Source organism: Lepisma saccharinum, chromosome 4 (genome assembly GCF_977018435.1).
Source record: "Lepisma saccharinum chromosome 4, izLepSacc3.1, whole genome shotgun sequence".
Taxonomy (NCBI): Eukaryota; Metazoa; Arthropoda; class Insecta; order Zygentoma; family Lepismatidae; genus Lepisma; species Lepisma saccharinum.
In genome coordinates this window covers 17,551,518-17,570,260 of record NC_139232.1, presented here as the reverse complement: position 1 = coordinate 17,570,260, position 18,743 = coordinate 17,551,518, and the positions used below count along the sequence as shown (strand labels likewise).

The 18,743-nt window shown below is 39.4% G+C and overlaps 1 protein-coding gene across 2 annotated transcripts in view; it reads right to left on the bottom strand.

Annotated features, from left to right (window-relative positions):
* The window catches only part of LOC145986392 (uncharacterized), a 130,405-nt gene that overhangs the window by 38,044 nt on the left and 73,618 nt on the right, over positions 1-18,743 (bottom strand). For both annotated transcript variants that reach the window (XM_083120345.1, XM_083120347.1), the window contains exon 5: positions 1,301-1,485. In XM_083120345.1, the coding sequence (XP_082976471.1) occupies positions 1,301-1,485 (185 nt within the window). The remainder of the gene's footprint in view (positions 1-1,300; positions 1,486-18,743) is intronic.

Below are 18,743 nucleotides of genomic sequence, written 5' to 3'. Positions count from 1 at the left end.
AAGGAGAAATGAAAGAAACGTAACAAATAAAAACAAGAAAACTGAGAAAAATTAAAGAAGCGCGACAGAGAGAGTGAGGAATCAATAGTGGAGTGATTATCCAAGAACGCAAAGGTACTAAGATTATGGAAGGATGAATATGGAAGAAAGAGAAAACAGAAAAGAAGTATGGGAATTATATGGAGAATGAAAATTTAGTATTCTCCATGACAGCATTACGATTCTGCTCCACACATCTTCCTGCAGAAATCACAGGACGTGGCAAAGGTTCTCAAACAATTTCATAGAGATTAAACATTTTTTCTTTTCTCTTTAATCTCTCTGTATGCGTACTATTCATTGGGTTTTTAGAATGTCACCATAAAATTAAAAATGTAAAATTAAAAGAAAAATGTAAATTAATTCACCTCTTGCATTTAAAAGAAAGTTCGCGTAATTTTCTTGTTATAGGACCCGTGCATAATATTTGCACTAGACTGTCCAGGGCCGTTTTGGACTTCAGATATTTGGGAGCCACAAGATATGAACAAATAGTTAATGAAATGATAACAAAGTTAACTTTTAACTACAGCACATAAAGTAACTGCAGAGTAAAAGGTCTCCTGAGGATATTTATTTATTTATAATTCCTTCATCCTAAGTCCTTAATTGTTTATATAATTAAACTTATATTAGAAGTACCAACGTTACCCAGAGGTATTTAAACGACAAACACAATTATAATTGACTAGAACGTAGAATTGGAAGTGGTCTGGGGAACAAACGGCTATTTTAAAGAAGAAAAAAAAGAAAAGAAATTAACAACTGAAAGAAAATGGCTTATATCTGTCTCTTGCTTGTTACACCATGTAAAGTTATTTAGCTAGTTTCAAAATAAGGCATTACGAATTTCTAAACTCTCAACTGAAGCTGTAAGTGAATTAGGTGAAACGCAATAGGCAAAGAGACGACCCCCTGTAGCAGAGTAGGGCCCAGGGGTCCCGGGTTCGAATTTCGGCCTAGGCATTGGTGTTTTTGTGAGTGTTACATCATTCTCAGCTTCACGATTAGCCGAAAGTAGCAGAAAAATTAAGTAAAAGAAACCAAATCGACCAACTGGAAAAGAAAAACCGAAAAAGAGAGCCAGTAGTTCCGGGTTTTTATTATTATTATTATTATTATTATAACCTTTGATTTCTATCAAAAAATAACATTCATTCAAAAAAGTCGATTCTACCCATTTTGCCACATCTATGAAATTGACTAATGATAATGAAGAGACAAACATACTAGTAGTTCACAAGAAGCGTCCATGTCGTACCTGGGCCATAGAAGACCTGTCCTTCGGGAGCCAGTTGGAGTATCTCGTGCAGGAGGCCTGCGTCCACGATCTTCCCAGGACTCCCGCTCAGCCTGGACTCGTCCACGTCTTCCGGCTTGTGAGGAGGCGAGGGCCCGGCCGCGGCCCTGGCCAGGAGCTCCACGAAGCGCTCCTGAACTCTGTCCCTGCGGAAGGAAGGCACACCAGTCAGTAATTCGAGGGAAATTCTGTAATTTAAAGGTGTTTTATTTTGCATTATTCTGTCCACAGTACACACATAAAAGTAAATGCATCAGTTGAACCAAAAAAAATGCATAAAGTCTGCAGCTCAGATCAAATGTTTATGTGCATCATCGAGAAAGGTGGAGGAACTGCCATAAAAAATCGCACCAAGTGATTGATTCAAGTACAGCTCCACATAGAAAGGAACGCTCGTTTACATCAAATGATGCATTTTAGCTTTAACTTTACAAACGATATGCAGAAATGTACGTAAACTGGAGCGGAGGACGATTACTTTCCCTTGGTAGATACGGTTTAGCATAGTGCTGGGGTGAAAGTGGCAAAAAGTGGGGGCAACTGACCCCCTCCCCCAATGCCCTCCATAATCGCCGCCCGCCACTGGAAATGTATCAAACGGAAAACCTGGTATTTGCAAAGGCCAGAAAACAAACTTTAGTGCATCGATCTATGCGTTGCTGGTGCATAAAATAGATTTGATGTATTTTCTGTGTGTAAGAACGAAGTCAATGTAAACATAAGCACGTAACTTCTTTGAAACAGTTGTTTGCCTATAGGTTGTCTGAACTAATCAATGTATATTTAGTAAAATATGGTCACACAATTTCATTATGGTAACTTATTATTAGACTCGGATTTTTAAGTTCTAAAATGTGTGCTTTTAGGTTCCTAAATAGGCTCTAAAAATCCTGTAATAGGTTCGAAAAACCCTAAAATAGGTTCGAAAAATCCCAAAATAGGTCCTAAAATCTTAAGTTAGGTTCGAAAAGTCCTGAAGTAGGTTCAAGAAAACTTAAAATAGTTCAAAATTCCTGAAAAATACTGATTAGGTATAGTCACAGGCAATGAAAATGGACACCTATATCCTGAAATATGCACTATCTTGCATAACGTTGTGTGTGTTGCCTAACCCTACGGCGATGGCAGAACTTACCATTGGAAATTTGCTATTAAAATCCACTCTTCGCCCTATTGTTAGGCAACAATCGTTTTTCATGTTGTCCACAGTCAAACTCCGCAATTTTCTGTGAGGATCATCTTATATGCTGAAAATAATCTTTCAACAAAAACATAGTCAATGCTGAAATGTTAGTTTGCAAGGCGTGAATGCCACAAAGCATCCAAGTGACGCGAAAGTGAGCAAGACCACACGGATCAGCAGAAGTTTCCACTTTGGCCTGTACTGGTAACAGTGACACCAGACATTTTGCTTTGTTTAGAGCTTTGAAAAATCACCATGGACTTGGAGGAAGGGAAATTGACAGACGGTACGTTTCAAACACGTTCGTCATTGGATTTTTTCTTGACCAAACAAAGCAAATGCCTCTGTGTGACATAAAAATCCTGTAAAACCTTTAAAAATATATAAAAACCTAAAAAAAGGCTTGATTTAGACGCATAAACCTAAAATAGGTTTTTTAAGGCACTATGAAACTTCATCAGTTGTTGCGATTTTTAACGAAACTCTGACATAACTTATTATTTCTTGCATACCTGTAAAGGAAAAAATAGGTTAAAAACCTAAAATCCGAGGTTTACTTATTAAGGTTAAATGAGCACAAAATTCCGACGTGGAAGATTCCTACCAAACAGATGTCATCGGAATTAACCAATAAGATTACTCACAAGTCACGTGCATTTGTTTACATTAACCTCGCTTTTACCGCAAATGGAAAATAAAGCAGTCGGTACTGTTTCAAGTATAATGCAAATTAAACCTCAGCCCCGCAAGAAATGTGTACGAGGGATGTACAGAAAGTAAGCTCCAAATAATCATAAAATAAAACAAGAACATCAGTAGCAATTGGCATTTTATTTCATTAGTTACAGTGACTCATAACCTACTTTTCGACATATTAATCACCGTTGTTCAGATATTTGTCGTAGCGTGGCACTATATTTTGTATGCCCGTATTATATTGTCGTAGCGTGGCACTATATTTTGTATGCCCGTATTATATTGTCTGCCGCCAAAGACTGGAACAGTCTGTACCCCAGCCTCGCTGTCAAAACGTTGTCCTGTCAGAAACAGCTTCAGCTGAAGGAAGAGATGAAAGTCGTCGCTACGTGCAATGTCGGGACTCTACGGGGCTGGTTGAAGATCCCTCAACTGAAACGATGCGAAAGAGCCCGCGTTTCCTCAGCTATAAGTGGTAGTGCACATTTGATCGGCCTTCCGTGAATTGCCTGTACCATCGTTTGATCATACTGTCGCTCATGTACACCTCACACAATCGTCGATGCATCTCTGTCGACGTTCGCTTCTGAGCGTGAAATCTGTTATTACGGCACGTACCTCATAGTCGGTGGCAGACCGTATGAGAGCTGCCATCTTTCTCCTAGCACTGCCCTAAAACGACCGCCTTCACAGCACTGCGACTGAACCAAACCACACATCACCTCTTCCTGCTTGTATACGTGCATTGCGTTCCGACCACTAGCGCCGCGTACGGACGCCATCGGAACTTACTTTCTGGCTGCCCCTCGTAGGCAAAAGAGCCAAAGTTCTACAAGGGCGTGTGAAAAGTGCGGCGGGAATTCTCGCCATTAACACAAAGTAATGCACTAGGGGTGACCAGCTGTGCGTCAAAAGTTCCTTTGCAATGTTTTATCATATCTAAATATTATAGTCTACACGTTGTATGTGTCTAATTTGGATTAGATGCAAGAATAGCTTTAAGCTTAACCTCAGTCGTTTATAAATCTGGGATTATGATGCATTTGCATCCTTTTGTGGGGGAGGGGATATACATGGCTCAGTTCATGGGTTTTATAACAAAAGGATCCAAACAATGCATCTTTGATGGAGCATTTTTTCATTTTTAATTTTATTGTCGATTTTGCAGGATATTGCATTTTGGGGCCATTTCTGGCATTTTAGTAATTTTTTTTTAAAAAAAATTAAAGCATTGTCTTGCTTTTTTAATGTTATCATTAGAGAAGGGATACTTCTTAATGTTTTTGTTTATGTTTTTAAAAAGTAACAACTACTTTGGTTCCAGGAAATCTAGTAAATCCTTCCTTCTGGAACAGAGAGATCTAATGAAAAAAAAAGTGTCAAGTGACTTAAAAGAAATTCATGGGATTTTTTTTCTACTGGAGAACTACTTCTGGGGCATTATTGAATTTCATAGAGCACTTTATGGCATTTAAACCCTAGCCCTACCCAATAATAAAGAAGAATTTCAATTTGAAAGTACGAAAGGGATAGAATGTGTTGAAAAATGTGCGATGTGTGTAAGCGTTGGCTCCAAATACTCATCCGAAGTAGCACTTCAGCCAATAAGGAGAGCAAATTCATATTTCAGCAAGTTGTTTATCGACCGAGACACTTTAATGAGCAGCGCTTTAGCACTTCGCTAGCTCCGTGTTTCTTGCTGATTGGATCGGGTGCGAGTCTAGGAAGAACTTCCCATTATAGGAGAGTACACAGGTGACGTCTGGAGATGGATGTCGTTGACGTCACGCTCTGACGTGGCGCTAGTTGGAGCAGGAGAAGGTGACTGTTAGCAAGCAATTCCTCAAGAGGTGGCCCACATCCCCAGACAAGAATAACCGCATTCCTAGACGAAGCACCAACCTCCGTGGTAGAGTGGCTAGCACAGTGTGCTACTATGTCAGGGGTAGCGGGTTCGAATTCCGGCCTGGGCATCGGTGTTCTTTCATCAATTTCATGAGATCTTCACTCATCCTCATCGTCGCGATTAGCTAGGAGTGGTAGAAAAGTGAGGCTACATATCAAAATTTAAATTAAATGAAATTAAACTAATCTTATCCTCTTTCAATAAGATTTAAGAAAACAAGTCCTGTAATATCTATAAATATTATTAAAAAATTAAACCATGCCTGTAAAGGAATGATAATAATAAAGAAATGTTAAATCATAATTATCATTATTTCAAAACTCTAGTATTTATATTTTTTACGTTTACCATTCAAGTCCCCATGGAACACTTACTAGGCACCTATACACACTGTGTTGGTTTGAGTATTTTGTTCATTTTATGCACAGAAAAGTTAAACGGGACTGCACCTACTGGGGGATGAGAACTACTATGTGCCTCCACCAAGTATCGAACCCTGAATCCCTTGATTGCAAGGCAACAACTATACATTGGTGATTGACTCACGAAGGTTCTGAACTCGAGTCCCTGCCTGCTATGGATATTTTCTTCTTGATTGTATCTTCATGAATTTAATCTAACTATCATTCATCTTTTGTTGCGATTAGCCTAAGGAGTCAAGAAAGGAACAAACACGCCTAGAAACTTTGGAGGGACGATCGTTGCCATAATTAAGGGATTTATGGCATTTATTTATTTTGCCGAAATGATAGCACAAATATCAACTCACAAACTTTAAACATGGCATATGGGTATGGTATGGTATGGGGCGAAGCCTCTCGTTAATTTCTACTGTTCTTAACTGGTTTGTCATGGAGTAGTGGGGAAAGAGAGAGAGAGAGAAACAAATGGGAGTAAGAAATTTTCAAGGGCAATTGTTATTTTTCTCCCCCCCCCTCTCTCTCTCTCTCTCTCTCTCTCTTGGTACTGCTTTCTCTCTCTCTCTCTCACACACACACACACACACACAAGAAGAGAGGGAGAGAGACAGACAGAGAGAGAGACAGGGTGTAGGGAGAGAAAGAAAAGTGGAGATCTCTCTCTCTCTCTCTATCTTTTTCACTAAAATTCTTTCTCTCTCTCTCTCTCTCTCTCTCTCTCTCTCTCTCTCTCTCTCTCTGGGGTGTAAGGGGTGAACTTCCACGTAGTACACCCAAATGTCAACCTCACTTCCACGTTAGTACACCCTGGACTGAAGACTAACGAGGCTCTGGCGACTGGCCCCATGGTCAGTATAATTTTGTTTGTATTGTCCTGTTGTCCTTATGTGTGCTGAGTGCCCCTTTACAGCCTCAGCCTTTAACGAAAGTCAGAAGATTTTAATATTTTATGATTTAAGTGCAACGTTAGAGTTGTTATTTGTAATGATAAGGGGCTGGACCCCGTATAATGTGACGGGTGCAAAATAGCCTAAGTGCTGACGCTCCCACAATTTTAAAATCAAATTCAAAATTCAAAAATTCTCTCTCTCTCTCTCTCTCTCTCTCTCTCTCTCTATCTATCTATCTTTAAGAGAGAGAGGAGGGAGGGGGAAATAGAGAGAGAAAAGGGAAGAAGAGTTTTCTTATCTTTCTTTCTCTTCTTTTATTTCTCTTCTTTCTTTCTATTCTATTCTCTTTATTCTTCCTCTCTCTATTCTCTTTTCCTTTTTTCTCTCTCTGTTCTCTCTATTTCCCTTTTCTTCTCTCTCTCTCTCTACACCTCTCTCTGGAAAGGAGAGGGAGAGAGAGAGAGAGAGAAAGAGAAAATACACCCCCCTACTAGTTCATTAAACTACATTTCTCAACAAGAACGACTATTTTAAACAACTGGATATGCGATATGTACGAGGGACGTTCCGTAGGCTCTAAAACTGACCCCTTCCCGCTCTAGTAGATACCTTATAATGATTGTATGGGAAAGTGTATTACGTTCCAACGTGTATGTTAGTTTTCATAGCTTATCAAACTAGAGCATGTGTAGGAAGGTGGTAAAAATGGAAAATTGCGAGGTTCGTGCTGTCATCAATTACTTCAATCTTATATCCGTAAGAAATTCATGAGGAGCTTTGTACAAACTTTAGGACAATCTACTCTATAACTTTATAACCTACCGTTAATGGTACCGTGAGTTCAATTGTGGCAGAGAGTTATACGAAGTTACCCATGCAGGTGGTCCACCAGTGGTAGAGGCCATCTAAGAAAACATTGACAATACATGGTGATGTCAGACAGACAAGTCACCGTTCGGTGTTTAGGAAGTGTACGAGATTGTCAAAGGGGTACAGCACACAATATGTTAACGAATCGTGGTTTTTTTTTTTTTTTTTTTTTTTTTTTTTTTTTTTTTTTTTTTTTTTTTTGCAATGGTGTCAGTAAGATGGGTCACCCGAAATCTGACCTCTGATCGTAAGTGGGGCAGAGTGACATGTTCAAGCAAACTTTTAGACAGGTGTCGAGCAGATTCACAGATTGTTATCGAAATATGTGATGGTGGTCGAAACAAGATTTCACCAGTTCGATCCAGAATCGAAACAAAGCTCGATGCAGTGGAAACACACGTCTTCCACCACGTACAGAAATTTTGCGTTCAACCATCAGTCAGAGAATTACGGCAAGAGCACACTAGTATGCTAGGGCATGCTGTTGTTAGATTATCTGGAACTTGGAGTCACCATTACAGAACAGTACCATGCTGACATGATGTCAAAGTAGCGAGCCGCAATCAAGAACAATAAGAATGTTGGCCTGTGGATTACTGCTGCATCGGAACAACGCTCCCGTCAACATGACAGGTTTTGCGATGGCTGCTAGTCAAGCTGCGGAATTTGAATTGGTGGATCACCCCTCTTACTGACCAGACCTTGCGCCAAGCGACTTCCACCTGTTTCCGAAATTGAAACAACATCTCCATGAGCAGGCTTTTCCGTCATGAATGCAATGCCGTCATGAATTCTGTCGATACATAGTTTCACGAGCAGGAGGAAAATTTCTTCCAACAGGGAATGGAAGCTTTGGAGAAGCGATAGAAAAAGTATATTGAAACGGCAGAGAACTATGTTGAAAAAAATAAGCATATTTTCGTTTGTGTTGAATTTTGTTTTCTTGGTGAGTATTAGAGCATACTGAACGCCCCTCGTGTGTACATATTTTTCTTACAGCTTCTTTTTACACGTTCCGTACAGCGTAGCAATTTTTTCTCTCGGCAAATAATTACTCTGGAGAGAGAGAGAGAGAGATGCTGGAGAGGTTAAGAGGGAAATCGACGGAGAGAGATGTATAGTAGGCGTTCTCCCTCCCACGGGACGCTCACCTTTCACCCTCTGCTCTTCTCAATTTATCACTTTCTTGTTTTATTTCCATTTTGAACACTTTCTAGCATTCATTTCCTTTTTTTTCTTTCTGTGCCAGGAAAAGACAGAATGGAGAGTATGTAATAGAAAAAATATATACTACACACTCTCTCTTTCTCCCCTCTATCTCTCTCCTCCCTCTCTCTTTCCCTGTGTCCTTTCCCCTTTCTTCTTCCCTTGTTTCTGTTTCTTCTATTTTATTTCTCTTCTTCTTCCTTTGTTTCTTTCTATCACTCTATCTCTTGTGATTTTAGCCTTTACCTTTCTTTCCGAGGGAGAGCCGGCCCCCGTGGCAGAGTGGTTAGAACATCGGGCTACGACGTCAGGGGTCCCGGGTTCGAACTCTGGCCTGGGCATGGATGTTTGTGAGTGTCCATTCATCAATTTCATCATAACATCACTCATCACCATCTTCGCAAATTAGCCAAAAGTGGCACAAAAGTGAAGTAAAATAAAGCAAATCAATCAATCAACCTTTCCGAGGGAGAGAAAGACGGAACAAAACTCTCTCTCTCTCTCTCTGTCTCTGTCTCTCATAAGTTGGCCAGGAGGACCCCCCTTGGTTATTTCCATAACAAACGTCCACACGAACACACAAACAAGAAAAAAAGGAATTGGTTATTTGTTTTTCGAGAAACCCCGTCAAAGATCAGACTTAACCCTAATTTTCCACCAGCTGGTCATTCACCAGGTTCCTTCTCGTCATCTATTTCCTTTTTTATACACCGTATTCGGCCGCCACCTCAATCATTCCACAAAAGAAAAAAAACAGTAAAAGCGCCCTTTTCTTTCCACAACTAGAATTCAACCGTGGGCAGGAAAAACTTTAGAGTTCACACGTAATCATCCTTCATACACAAGAAAATACATTGCAAAGTCGCCGGCTGAGATAGGAGGTAAATTGTCCATCGCTATTTTCGTTCCTTTTTTATTCCACAGAGTGTCCGAGAAGTTCCCGTACCTCTAGATTATACAGGGTGTCCAAAAAATCACGCAACCGAAACTGTGAACGTACGTACAAAAAGCGATAGAGACATGAAACTTACCCTGGGTATTAAGTATACCTATGTGCAATGCCGGATCTATAAACATCGAAACCTCGCAGTGCAAGGGGGGGGGGAGGGATGAGCAAGCCTTTAGGGGGACCTTTTCCATACCCTTTTACATACTCATATATGTGTATGTAAAATAATAAACGGGCACTCTAAAGCACAATTTTCAATATAACTCTGAAACATTTTATTGAAAAATGAAAATAACTGTTGGCATAGGAGGTATGAACGTTCAGTTAACACATGATAGCACATAGTATGCAAAAAAAAATTAACATTATCTGAAAATAGTCTGCTCAATCCCCGGATGCGGCAGTGTCCGTTTTCCTCGCACGTTCGGGGCAGACGGACATTTGACCGGGGCAAATAGACACGTGATGATTTATGGACTATCATCACTCTCACAATAACAACACAAAAAGTATGGGTCATTTCCGTTTGCAACACAATTTATATGGAACCAAAGAGAACACTAAGCACTGCACCCAATTTTGACCCTGCTTGTACACATCTTTGCATACACACTCTCATCACTTGTGGTGCGTTTAAACTTCTTTGATTTTTTTGGTGCAGCTTTCAGTTTTTTGTCCTTGAGGCAAGCGCCTGCGTTTCCTGCTGCAGGTCCCAGAAGTTGACGGCAAAGGGTTTAGCTCCTCAAAACTTCCACGAGATGGCATATCCTCTTCTCTTGCTGTAGGCTCTGATGATCGCTCATCTTGAACATGGACAGTTGCAGGAACGAAGACATGCTCAGGCAGGCGTTGTGGATTAAAGGGATGTATTGCACAAGCATTGAACCCATTTACAGCATTCCCCACAGTAGCTGCACGATTCCAGGCTTCAGCAAGAATGCTACCAAAGACCACTTTCTTGATGCCTTTTCCCGCATTTCTTCGCACGTAACCTCTAATGGCATCATTGTAAAATGTTTATAGTGGGCCAAAGAAAGACACATCCAGATAAGCTTGTATGTTCTGTGTGGTGGTAAGCACAGAAGGTGAACATCGTTGGCTACTGCCTTCTCCAAGGTTGGAGGGTCTGAACAGTGTGATCCATGCCCATCGAGAATTAGAACTATAGGACCAGAGGGTTTCTTATCAATGAAATGGTCCATGAAGTGGGGAAATTGTTCCCTCTGGCCATTCATGACAACAAAAGAAGGCAAATACTGACCTGTGGCAGATATACATGCCATTACTCTCACTGTTTCCCTTTTTTCGAAATTTGTTTGGTTCACATTTCTTTTGCCTCTCTTGGACACGACTCTTTTGGTTTGTACACCAGTTGCAAACCCGTCTCGTCGCAGTTGAATATGTTGGAAGGTTTGTCCCACAGATCTTGTTCGTCCAGTAGCTTTGATAAGTTGTTGTAAAAAATGTTAATATTTTCCCTAGACAGTCCTTTAGCGCGAGCATACGACACGGCCTCCGCAACACGTAACCTGAGGTTCTTGTGCCGAACAAGGATCCCCTGATCCCAGTCCTTTCCTGCCATTTCAAGATTATTATCAAAGGTGTGTGGAATACCATTTGTACATGCATAACGGTATACTACGGTGCGGAGTTCTTTATAGGTCAAACCGTATCCTATTGCATCAAGTTTCAGATTAAGGTGTTCCACTAATTGTGCCTCCACTGTACTTGAGAATGTGGTGTGTTGCCCAAATTTTAGAATTTGCACATTACTACACACCCGTCTTCTTAAAGTATTCCGTGGATAAGAAAATGTTTTTTTCTGCTGTAGCTAGAGGCATTCCATCTGCTACAGCTTTCACGGCCGACTGCATATTGGCATCTGTCCACGAACAGTGGTCTGTTGTTCGTTCTCGATGTCTCACCATCCTGTAACGAGGGCACATTGTATTAGAAACAAACATTTGAAGGGTATAAAATGCATTACATACAATTCACACTTGCCAGTTCCATTACTGAGTCAAGTACATTAGTATCTCAATCAAAAAGTACCAAACAATAGTTAAATGCAATACAATTCATCTATGTCCGTTTGCCCAAACGTCAACCTGTCCATCTACTCTACTTGTAGCCTTTGGCCTTACATTCCGAAAAAGTCCACCAGATGGCAGCACAATGTCGGCAACCATGGTCGTAGTTAGGTAGGGGCTAGGGGGGCAAAGCCCCCCCAGAGCCTGGCATTACCCCCCCCCCCTCCAAACGCATGCGGCATATGCACAAAATAATTATGGAAAGAGAAACTGCACAAGCATTAGAAAATTGTTCATGAAACTTTCATGTGTTGCTCTTGTGCTGCGACAGTCACAGAAGTTCAAATTATGTTTTAATGCAGGCAGTAAACAACAGAAGGTAGATGCAGGGTGCGATTTATTCTCTATAAAAACTGAAGTCTATGTGCATTTTATGCACCATATGTACGGACAAGATTTCAAACAAAATATATCACTGTTATTTCTATTGATATTCCACCTCGGAGCGCATGGTAGACAGTAATGTTGTTTCTTTCAAACAATAGCGGCTTGGCATACAGTGTTAACATAAATGAAGTCTTTCAACAATGACTTCCTACAATTGAGTTTTTCCGAACATGCAGAGAGTCGTCTTTGTAGAGACATGACCTTGTAATGATGCACAATGGGGTAGATATAGGTGTAGTATGTCTCCACATTGGAAGACGAAGAAAGACAATACGTGTAGTAGCCTATGTCCCCACATTTGAATAGGTAGGAAGTTCTTAAGGTTAGGTTAGGTTAGGTTAGGATAGGATACTCGACAGCAGCAGCAGCAGCAGCACAGCAACAACAATGCCTTCTTGGAACTGCAGGTTGCAATGGTTCAGTTCATGAAGGAAATAAGAAGATGCGTGGAAAGAAGTATCCTAACCTAACCTTAAGAACTTCCTACCTATTCAAATGTGGAGACATACTACACTTATTGTCTTTCTTCGTCTTCCAATGTGAAGACATACTACACCTACATCGCACAATGGTTCGGATCCCATTTCAAACTGTAGGTGCAGTCCCGATTACCTTATATGTGCATAAAGGGACTTAAAAAATAGCAATAATTGTAGACTTGAATAGAATAACAGTTTTGATGGCGAGAAGGAGTCTGAACAAAAAAAAATTAAGTTAGTTCCTGTGGATGGATGTACGTTGCGTACGGGTCATTCAAAGATATACACCTGAATGTCGTGCAAATGTAAATGCCAGCAATTACTTTATTAAATGATTACAGTTCATTTGTGGAATCGTTCCTTTCCAAGTCATTTATGTACGTTGCTCCAAGACATAATTATGTATGCAGATGGGCGCGACTTTTTTTAATTTTCCATTGTGCGAGGGCGGTGCAGCTGAAAGTTGTGTTCTAGTCTCCTACTGACGAGTGAATATTCTGGATCACTTCTTTCTAATGATACTGCACTGGGAATCTCAGGTAATCTTGGAGCCTCAGGTTAAATTAATTCTTCTGGAGGTAAGAAGAAGCTTGTTGGTTGTTTCCAGTAGCCAGCAGGAAGGTTATCGTGGAAGGATACGTGCTTATGCTGGTTAATTATATAACAACAAGAAATCTTCATCATATTTTGGAGAGTGGAAATTATTGGAAAATCATTCTTTGATGTTTTGCTCACTTTCTTGTGAAATTAAGTCACAGACATGTCACAGGTGAAATTAATGACAAATGACAAAACGATCATTCCTTTTAATTAGAGTTTGTTTATGGTAAAAGTCAGGCCTCGAGCCTGGTTATTGAATTTGAGAAAGAAAAATAAAGGATGCATGTTCAGAATGATCTTATAATACCTGCTTTGGTGTCCTTTTGAAATCACCTGGTCAGGTTTATAAAAGTTTTTTGGTTGGGAATTCTCATTAAAAAAAAATCTTCGCGATTAGCCAAAAGTCGCAGAAGAGCGAAGTCAAATAAAACAAATCAATCAATCAATCGATCAAAAGTCTAGTTTCAGAGGATAATTGAATAATATACCACCTAAATTGCAACTTTCTTATCCTTTACGCCATCAATTATTATCATTAGCGCATGTTCGGTATAAGTATGTCCTTTTTAATATTTTGTGTAAGTCAGAACTTCTCTGTCGCGAATAATTCAATAACTCACAAGGTTCTCAGTTTTGTAATAGTCTGCAATTCCTCGTTTTCCTAATTCATTTCTTCAGTATACATTTTCTTAGGATCCGAAATCATAGGCGTAAATTGGCGGAGGCAAGGGGGGCGGGGGAATAAATTGCACCTTGGGTTGTTCTTGAATTTCAATTGCACAAAATGTTGAACATTGCATAGTGTATTCGGCTACCTGAACGATCTTTTTCTGCAAGGACACGTCTGAAAATATGGCTAAGGTAAACCATGAGGAAAGATACTATTGAACATAGAAAATTGTATCGGATCTTAAGTAATTTATACAAAAGAGAAAGAAAGAGCATTTAGATAAGACAATAATAATGTAGTTTATGTAATATCTTATTATTCAGGGTTTTGAATGTACATTTTATGCTTACCTGGTCATGTTTTTATGCTGGATTGGCGTTTCTTCTTTACGATTTCTTCCGATGCTCCACACACCTGCTCGCAAACGTTCAGGTTCGTACACAACTCCAACTGCTGCACTGTTGCTAACTTCAAAACCAAAAATATTCGTACTTTTCTTAGGGGATCTCCCCAGTGTCCGTTTGCCCCATCCTTACCCTATACGTAGTAATTTGTCCATCACCGCAGAGCAAATAAGAAAAGTGCACCGAAATATTGTAAGACGTAAGGATTTGTTGGCTAATATGAAGTAGTTTTCGGTTAACAACTTCTCTTTAATGCCCCATACCACTAACTGAATATTAATTGATTGATCAAAAGTTTCATCTGCACATGATTTTTGCAAAACGTATGTGTTAAAAGTACAATACAATTCTACCTGGCTCTCCAAAGGTATGCCGACCTCCGTGGTGTAGTTGGTACAGTGTGCTACAAAGAGGGTACGGGGTTCGAATCCGGCCTTGGTATGAATGTTCTATGTAAGTGTTCCTTCGTCGATATCATCCTCTCATCATCCTCAACGTCGCGATTAGCAAAAAATTGTGGAAAAGCGACGCTAACAAAAATCAAATCACAAACGCACATCTGCCCTGAAGAAACTGAATAACAGCAAAATATTTGACATATTCTTTCACAAGTACGTGTCTTTTATATAGAAGGGGCCTTCAGTAATATTTTGCGGGAGGGCCCAAAATTTGTAGATCCGCCACTGCCTATATTTGTTAAGCATTATACAAGAAAATCATGCTCTAAACGAACGTTCAGTATGGGGGGAAAATAACTAAGGTGTAAAACGTTTTTGCACCATGTAAAAACAAACATGGACAAAGGACAGCTATGGTGTTGTTTGCAATATTTTTTTATGTGTATCGATGGGCTGTGTGGGTATTTATCGAATTGATAAAAGAACGATAAACTTTTACGCATTTTATTCATTACAGATGATTTATAAGGTGAATTATGACATATTCATAAAAAAGTATGTTTTTTATGAAATTACGAGGTGTACTGGCAACATTGGTAGTGTTAGAGGGCAGTACCAGGTGTACCCGACATCTGGCTATGTTCTTCAAGCAATAAGTAAATCAAATAAAATATTTTAAATTAATCGTACAAAAAATTAACGTACCTGACTTTTATTACATAGTACATATTACCTCTAGATATATGTGACATATTTATTGATTATTACATATGTATTTATTTATCTATTTACATTATAGAATACTTGCGAGCGAACAAAATCAACCACACGTTAAGATGACAACAACAATATAAAAATAAACGTTCAATTTGACGATTCAGCCCATGTCTGCATACTAAAACTTTCTAATAATATTAAACACCTAAATTCATGAACGTTGTAGGGCTTGTAATCAACAGGTTAAGTTAGTTTAGTACCAATTGTCCTGTGAGTATAAAGCGAATGTAAAGTTGAAAATTAAAGAATACCGCGCAATTTTCAACACAGTCGCAACATGATACATGCAAGAAAGGGTATTGTAAATTTTTTAAGTAAGGAAATATTTTGATGTTGTCCTCTGCTAATTGGTATTATTATTATTGAACATGGCAATTTCGTCAACTATTACTCTTGTCACCTGCTGGACCTTACAATTAAAATAACCCGACAGTTTTCAGACACGCACACACATTACAAATTATAAACATGGAATATACAGGGTGAGTCAAAAGTCCCAGGACACCCTAATAAGTAGAAAACGGAAGGGAAAAAGAAAGCTCTGAGGTCGCAAGCAAAGAATGGGGCGGGGGGCGAATCTTTTGAGGTAGGTCAGGAATGTGGTCGCCATCTTGGATGCAAGTCACAATTTTCAAACGGAAAGGGGGTCATGCGGCATTTCAAAATGCATTGAAATTTTCAGAGGGATTCATTTCCGTAAAGACATTGGACATTGTACCATAACGTTTGTATCACACCAGATAGGTCCAATGTCTTAACGGAAATGTATTCCTGAGAAAATTTCAATGCATTTTGATATGCCGCATGACCCCCTTTCTATTTGAAAATTTTGACTTATATCCAAAATGGTGGACTCCAAGATGGCGGCAAAATTCCTGACCTACCTCAAAAGGTTGGCCCCAGCCATCTTGCTTGCGACCTCAGATCTTTCATTTTTCTTTCCGTTTTCTATTTGAATCACCCTGTATTTTATTAATATTGAAATTATGTCATTTTCTGTAACAGGCTGTAGAGTTTGGATTTTGGCTTTTAAAAAAAATGGTTTCTTTATTTATTTTACTTTATCTTCTGGTGGTACTCAAAGGTTAGCAGCATCTTTTCATAGTGAGAATAGAAACTAATAATCATTCGTGTTAAAAAAATATAGGTAACTATTATGAACGTTCGATCATGTATGAATATATCGTAATGTTTTTCAGTAATGTTTTCATTGTTTTATGATTCAATCAAATAATCTGTTTCCGTGTAGTGCAGTTGAGTATCGTTCCGTGGGGTCAACCTTCGTGGCGGAGTGGCTAACAGAGCATGTTTACGACGTCAAGGGTCCCGGGTTCGAATCCAGGCATGAGTAGTGTTTTGGTGAGTGTACCTTCATGAATTTAATCACATCATCACTCCACCTCGTCTTCGCGATTAGCCAAAAGTGGCAGAATAGCGAAGCAAAATGGAAGCAAAATGAACACAATCAATATAAGGCGACTTGCTTTCCCGTAAGTCCCTTCAGATAACTATCTGGAGTTCGTTCATGTGAAAGCCCCTGCGAATGCAACGAGGGGAGTGGCGGAGGGGGGGGGGAGAGTTGACCCGGGGGACTGTGTGGCTTCCTCCAACGACCATGGTTTTGATCGGTTGTGGGTGAAGAAGTTTCCTCCGTAGAGAAAAGAAATTGATCAAGTTCGGATCAAATCGATTGACTTATGAAAGGTATCGGAACATTTTCCCCCCAGGAAAAAGAAAGTACCCTAGTGTCTGCATGTCTGTAAGCGAGGCTGCAAATCGAGGCAACTCTTTAAAGTAAAGCGTCACCTTAGCTGATGGTTCCAGAAAAAACTGTTAGTAATTGTTATATAGAAGGGTGCGAAAGTATACTAAGTCTATATAAAAAATTCAATGTGTTACTTTTACATATAACTCAGATATTTATAAAGTAGCAAACTAATTTCTTTCCTTTAATTCAAGGTTAAAAATGTCAAATAATTTCAACTAAGTAACTCTGTAGCCTTCTTAAACCCGAGGGTTTATGGCTGCAGCAAGCCTTCCATCTGTCCCTATCCTGAGCAAGATCTATATACAGTGCGCTCTCTTTAATTCGAACTTGGATAATTCGAATTATTGGATAATTCGAACAAAAGCACATTTCCCTTGAAACCCCTATCTAAAGCAATGTTAAAAATGACTACTTAATTTGAATTTTGAAGGTTAAATTTGGATAATTCAAAGTCAGGTTTCCAATAATTTAACATAAATCTTTCCAAGAAAGACCAAAGTGGTTGCTACGTAAGATATTCCAACAGATGATTCGTCCCCCTTTCCTTGTTGAAAAGGTTGTTTTTATGGTTAACAGACGTGCCGATGGCAGATAAGAAGGGGCAGCGGGAATCTTCAGAGCTTTTGTTTGCAGTGTTTGCTGTTTGTAGAAATGTGACCTTCACCCTCTCAGAAACAAGTTGAGAGGGGAGCGGATAGCCGGACAGAAGGGGTCATTTGTCTGTGTGTTCTAGTGGAGTCACAATGTCGAAACGTGGTGCGTACAGTAGCTTAACATTAGATAAGAAAGTTGAAGTGCTTAGAGAGGTAGAAAGAGGAATGAAAAAGAATGAAAAACAATCACGTGATGCGAATATTCCAATAAGTGTACTGTTCCTGGATGGAGATATGGATATAACATAGCAGTTGTAAGGTAAGGTGTACTGTTTGCGTATTAATGCAGATTTATGTTGAATATAGTGGGTTATTTCATTGGTGTGTTTTTTTATTACGTTCTGGCTAATTCGATTTTTTTCGTAGCCCCTTGGAGTTCGAATTAAAAAGAGTCCACTGTACTCTTTTCCATCCTTACCGATCCCCCCCTCCCCCATCTTTGTCTTGGCCTTTCCACTGATCTCTTACCATCAGGTTTCCGAATAAGAATCCTATATACTCTTCTTTCTTCTCCCATTCGTGTTAAATGGCTTGCCTACCTAAGTCTTCTTGATTTAGTTATTCTAATAATATCTGGACACGAATACAAATTGTGCAGTTCTAAATTTCAAAGTAGTTGTAATGGTTTTATTGCACATAAGTTATTGTTTAGATTTTGTTTTCTGTTAATAAAGGGTGTCTGAAAAAGACAGAACATTATGAAACGGAGGGGTGTAGAAAAGAGAATGGAATCTGGACGATTTTTCAGTGGTGATCTTGTGAGGAAATCGCCCAGATTACTGTGAACATGTTACGTCGAGCTATGCAGGATGTTCCTTGATGGCTACAGAAACGTTTGCTTAGAAAAGATCGCCATTTACTGGACGTCATCATCAAGCCATAAAATTACCCATCTCTTCAGTGGTATGTAATTATGTAATGGCATCCTCTGGACTATTCATTTCCATGACTAAATCTCTTGCATTTATTCTGTTCTCTATAACCCCTGTTACAAAATATCCCGTCTTTTTTAAACACCCTTTATAAATCAAAAAGATTTCATACTTATATTTGTCTGGT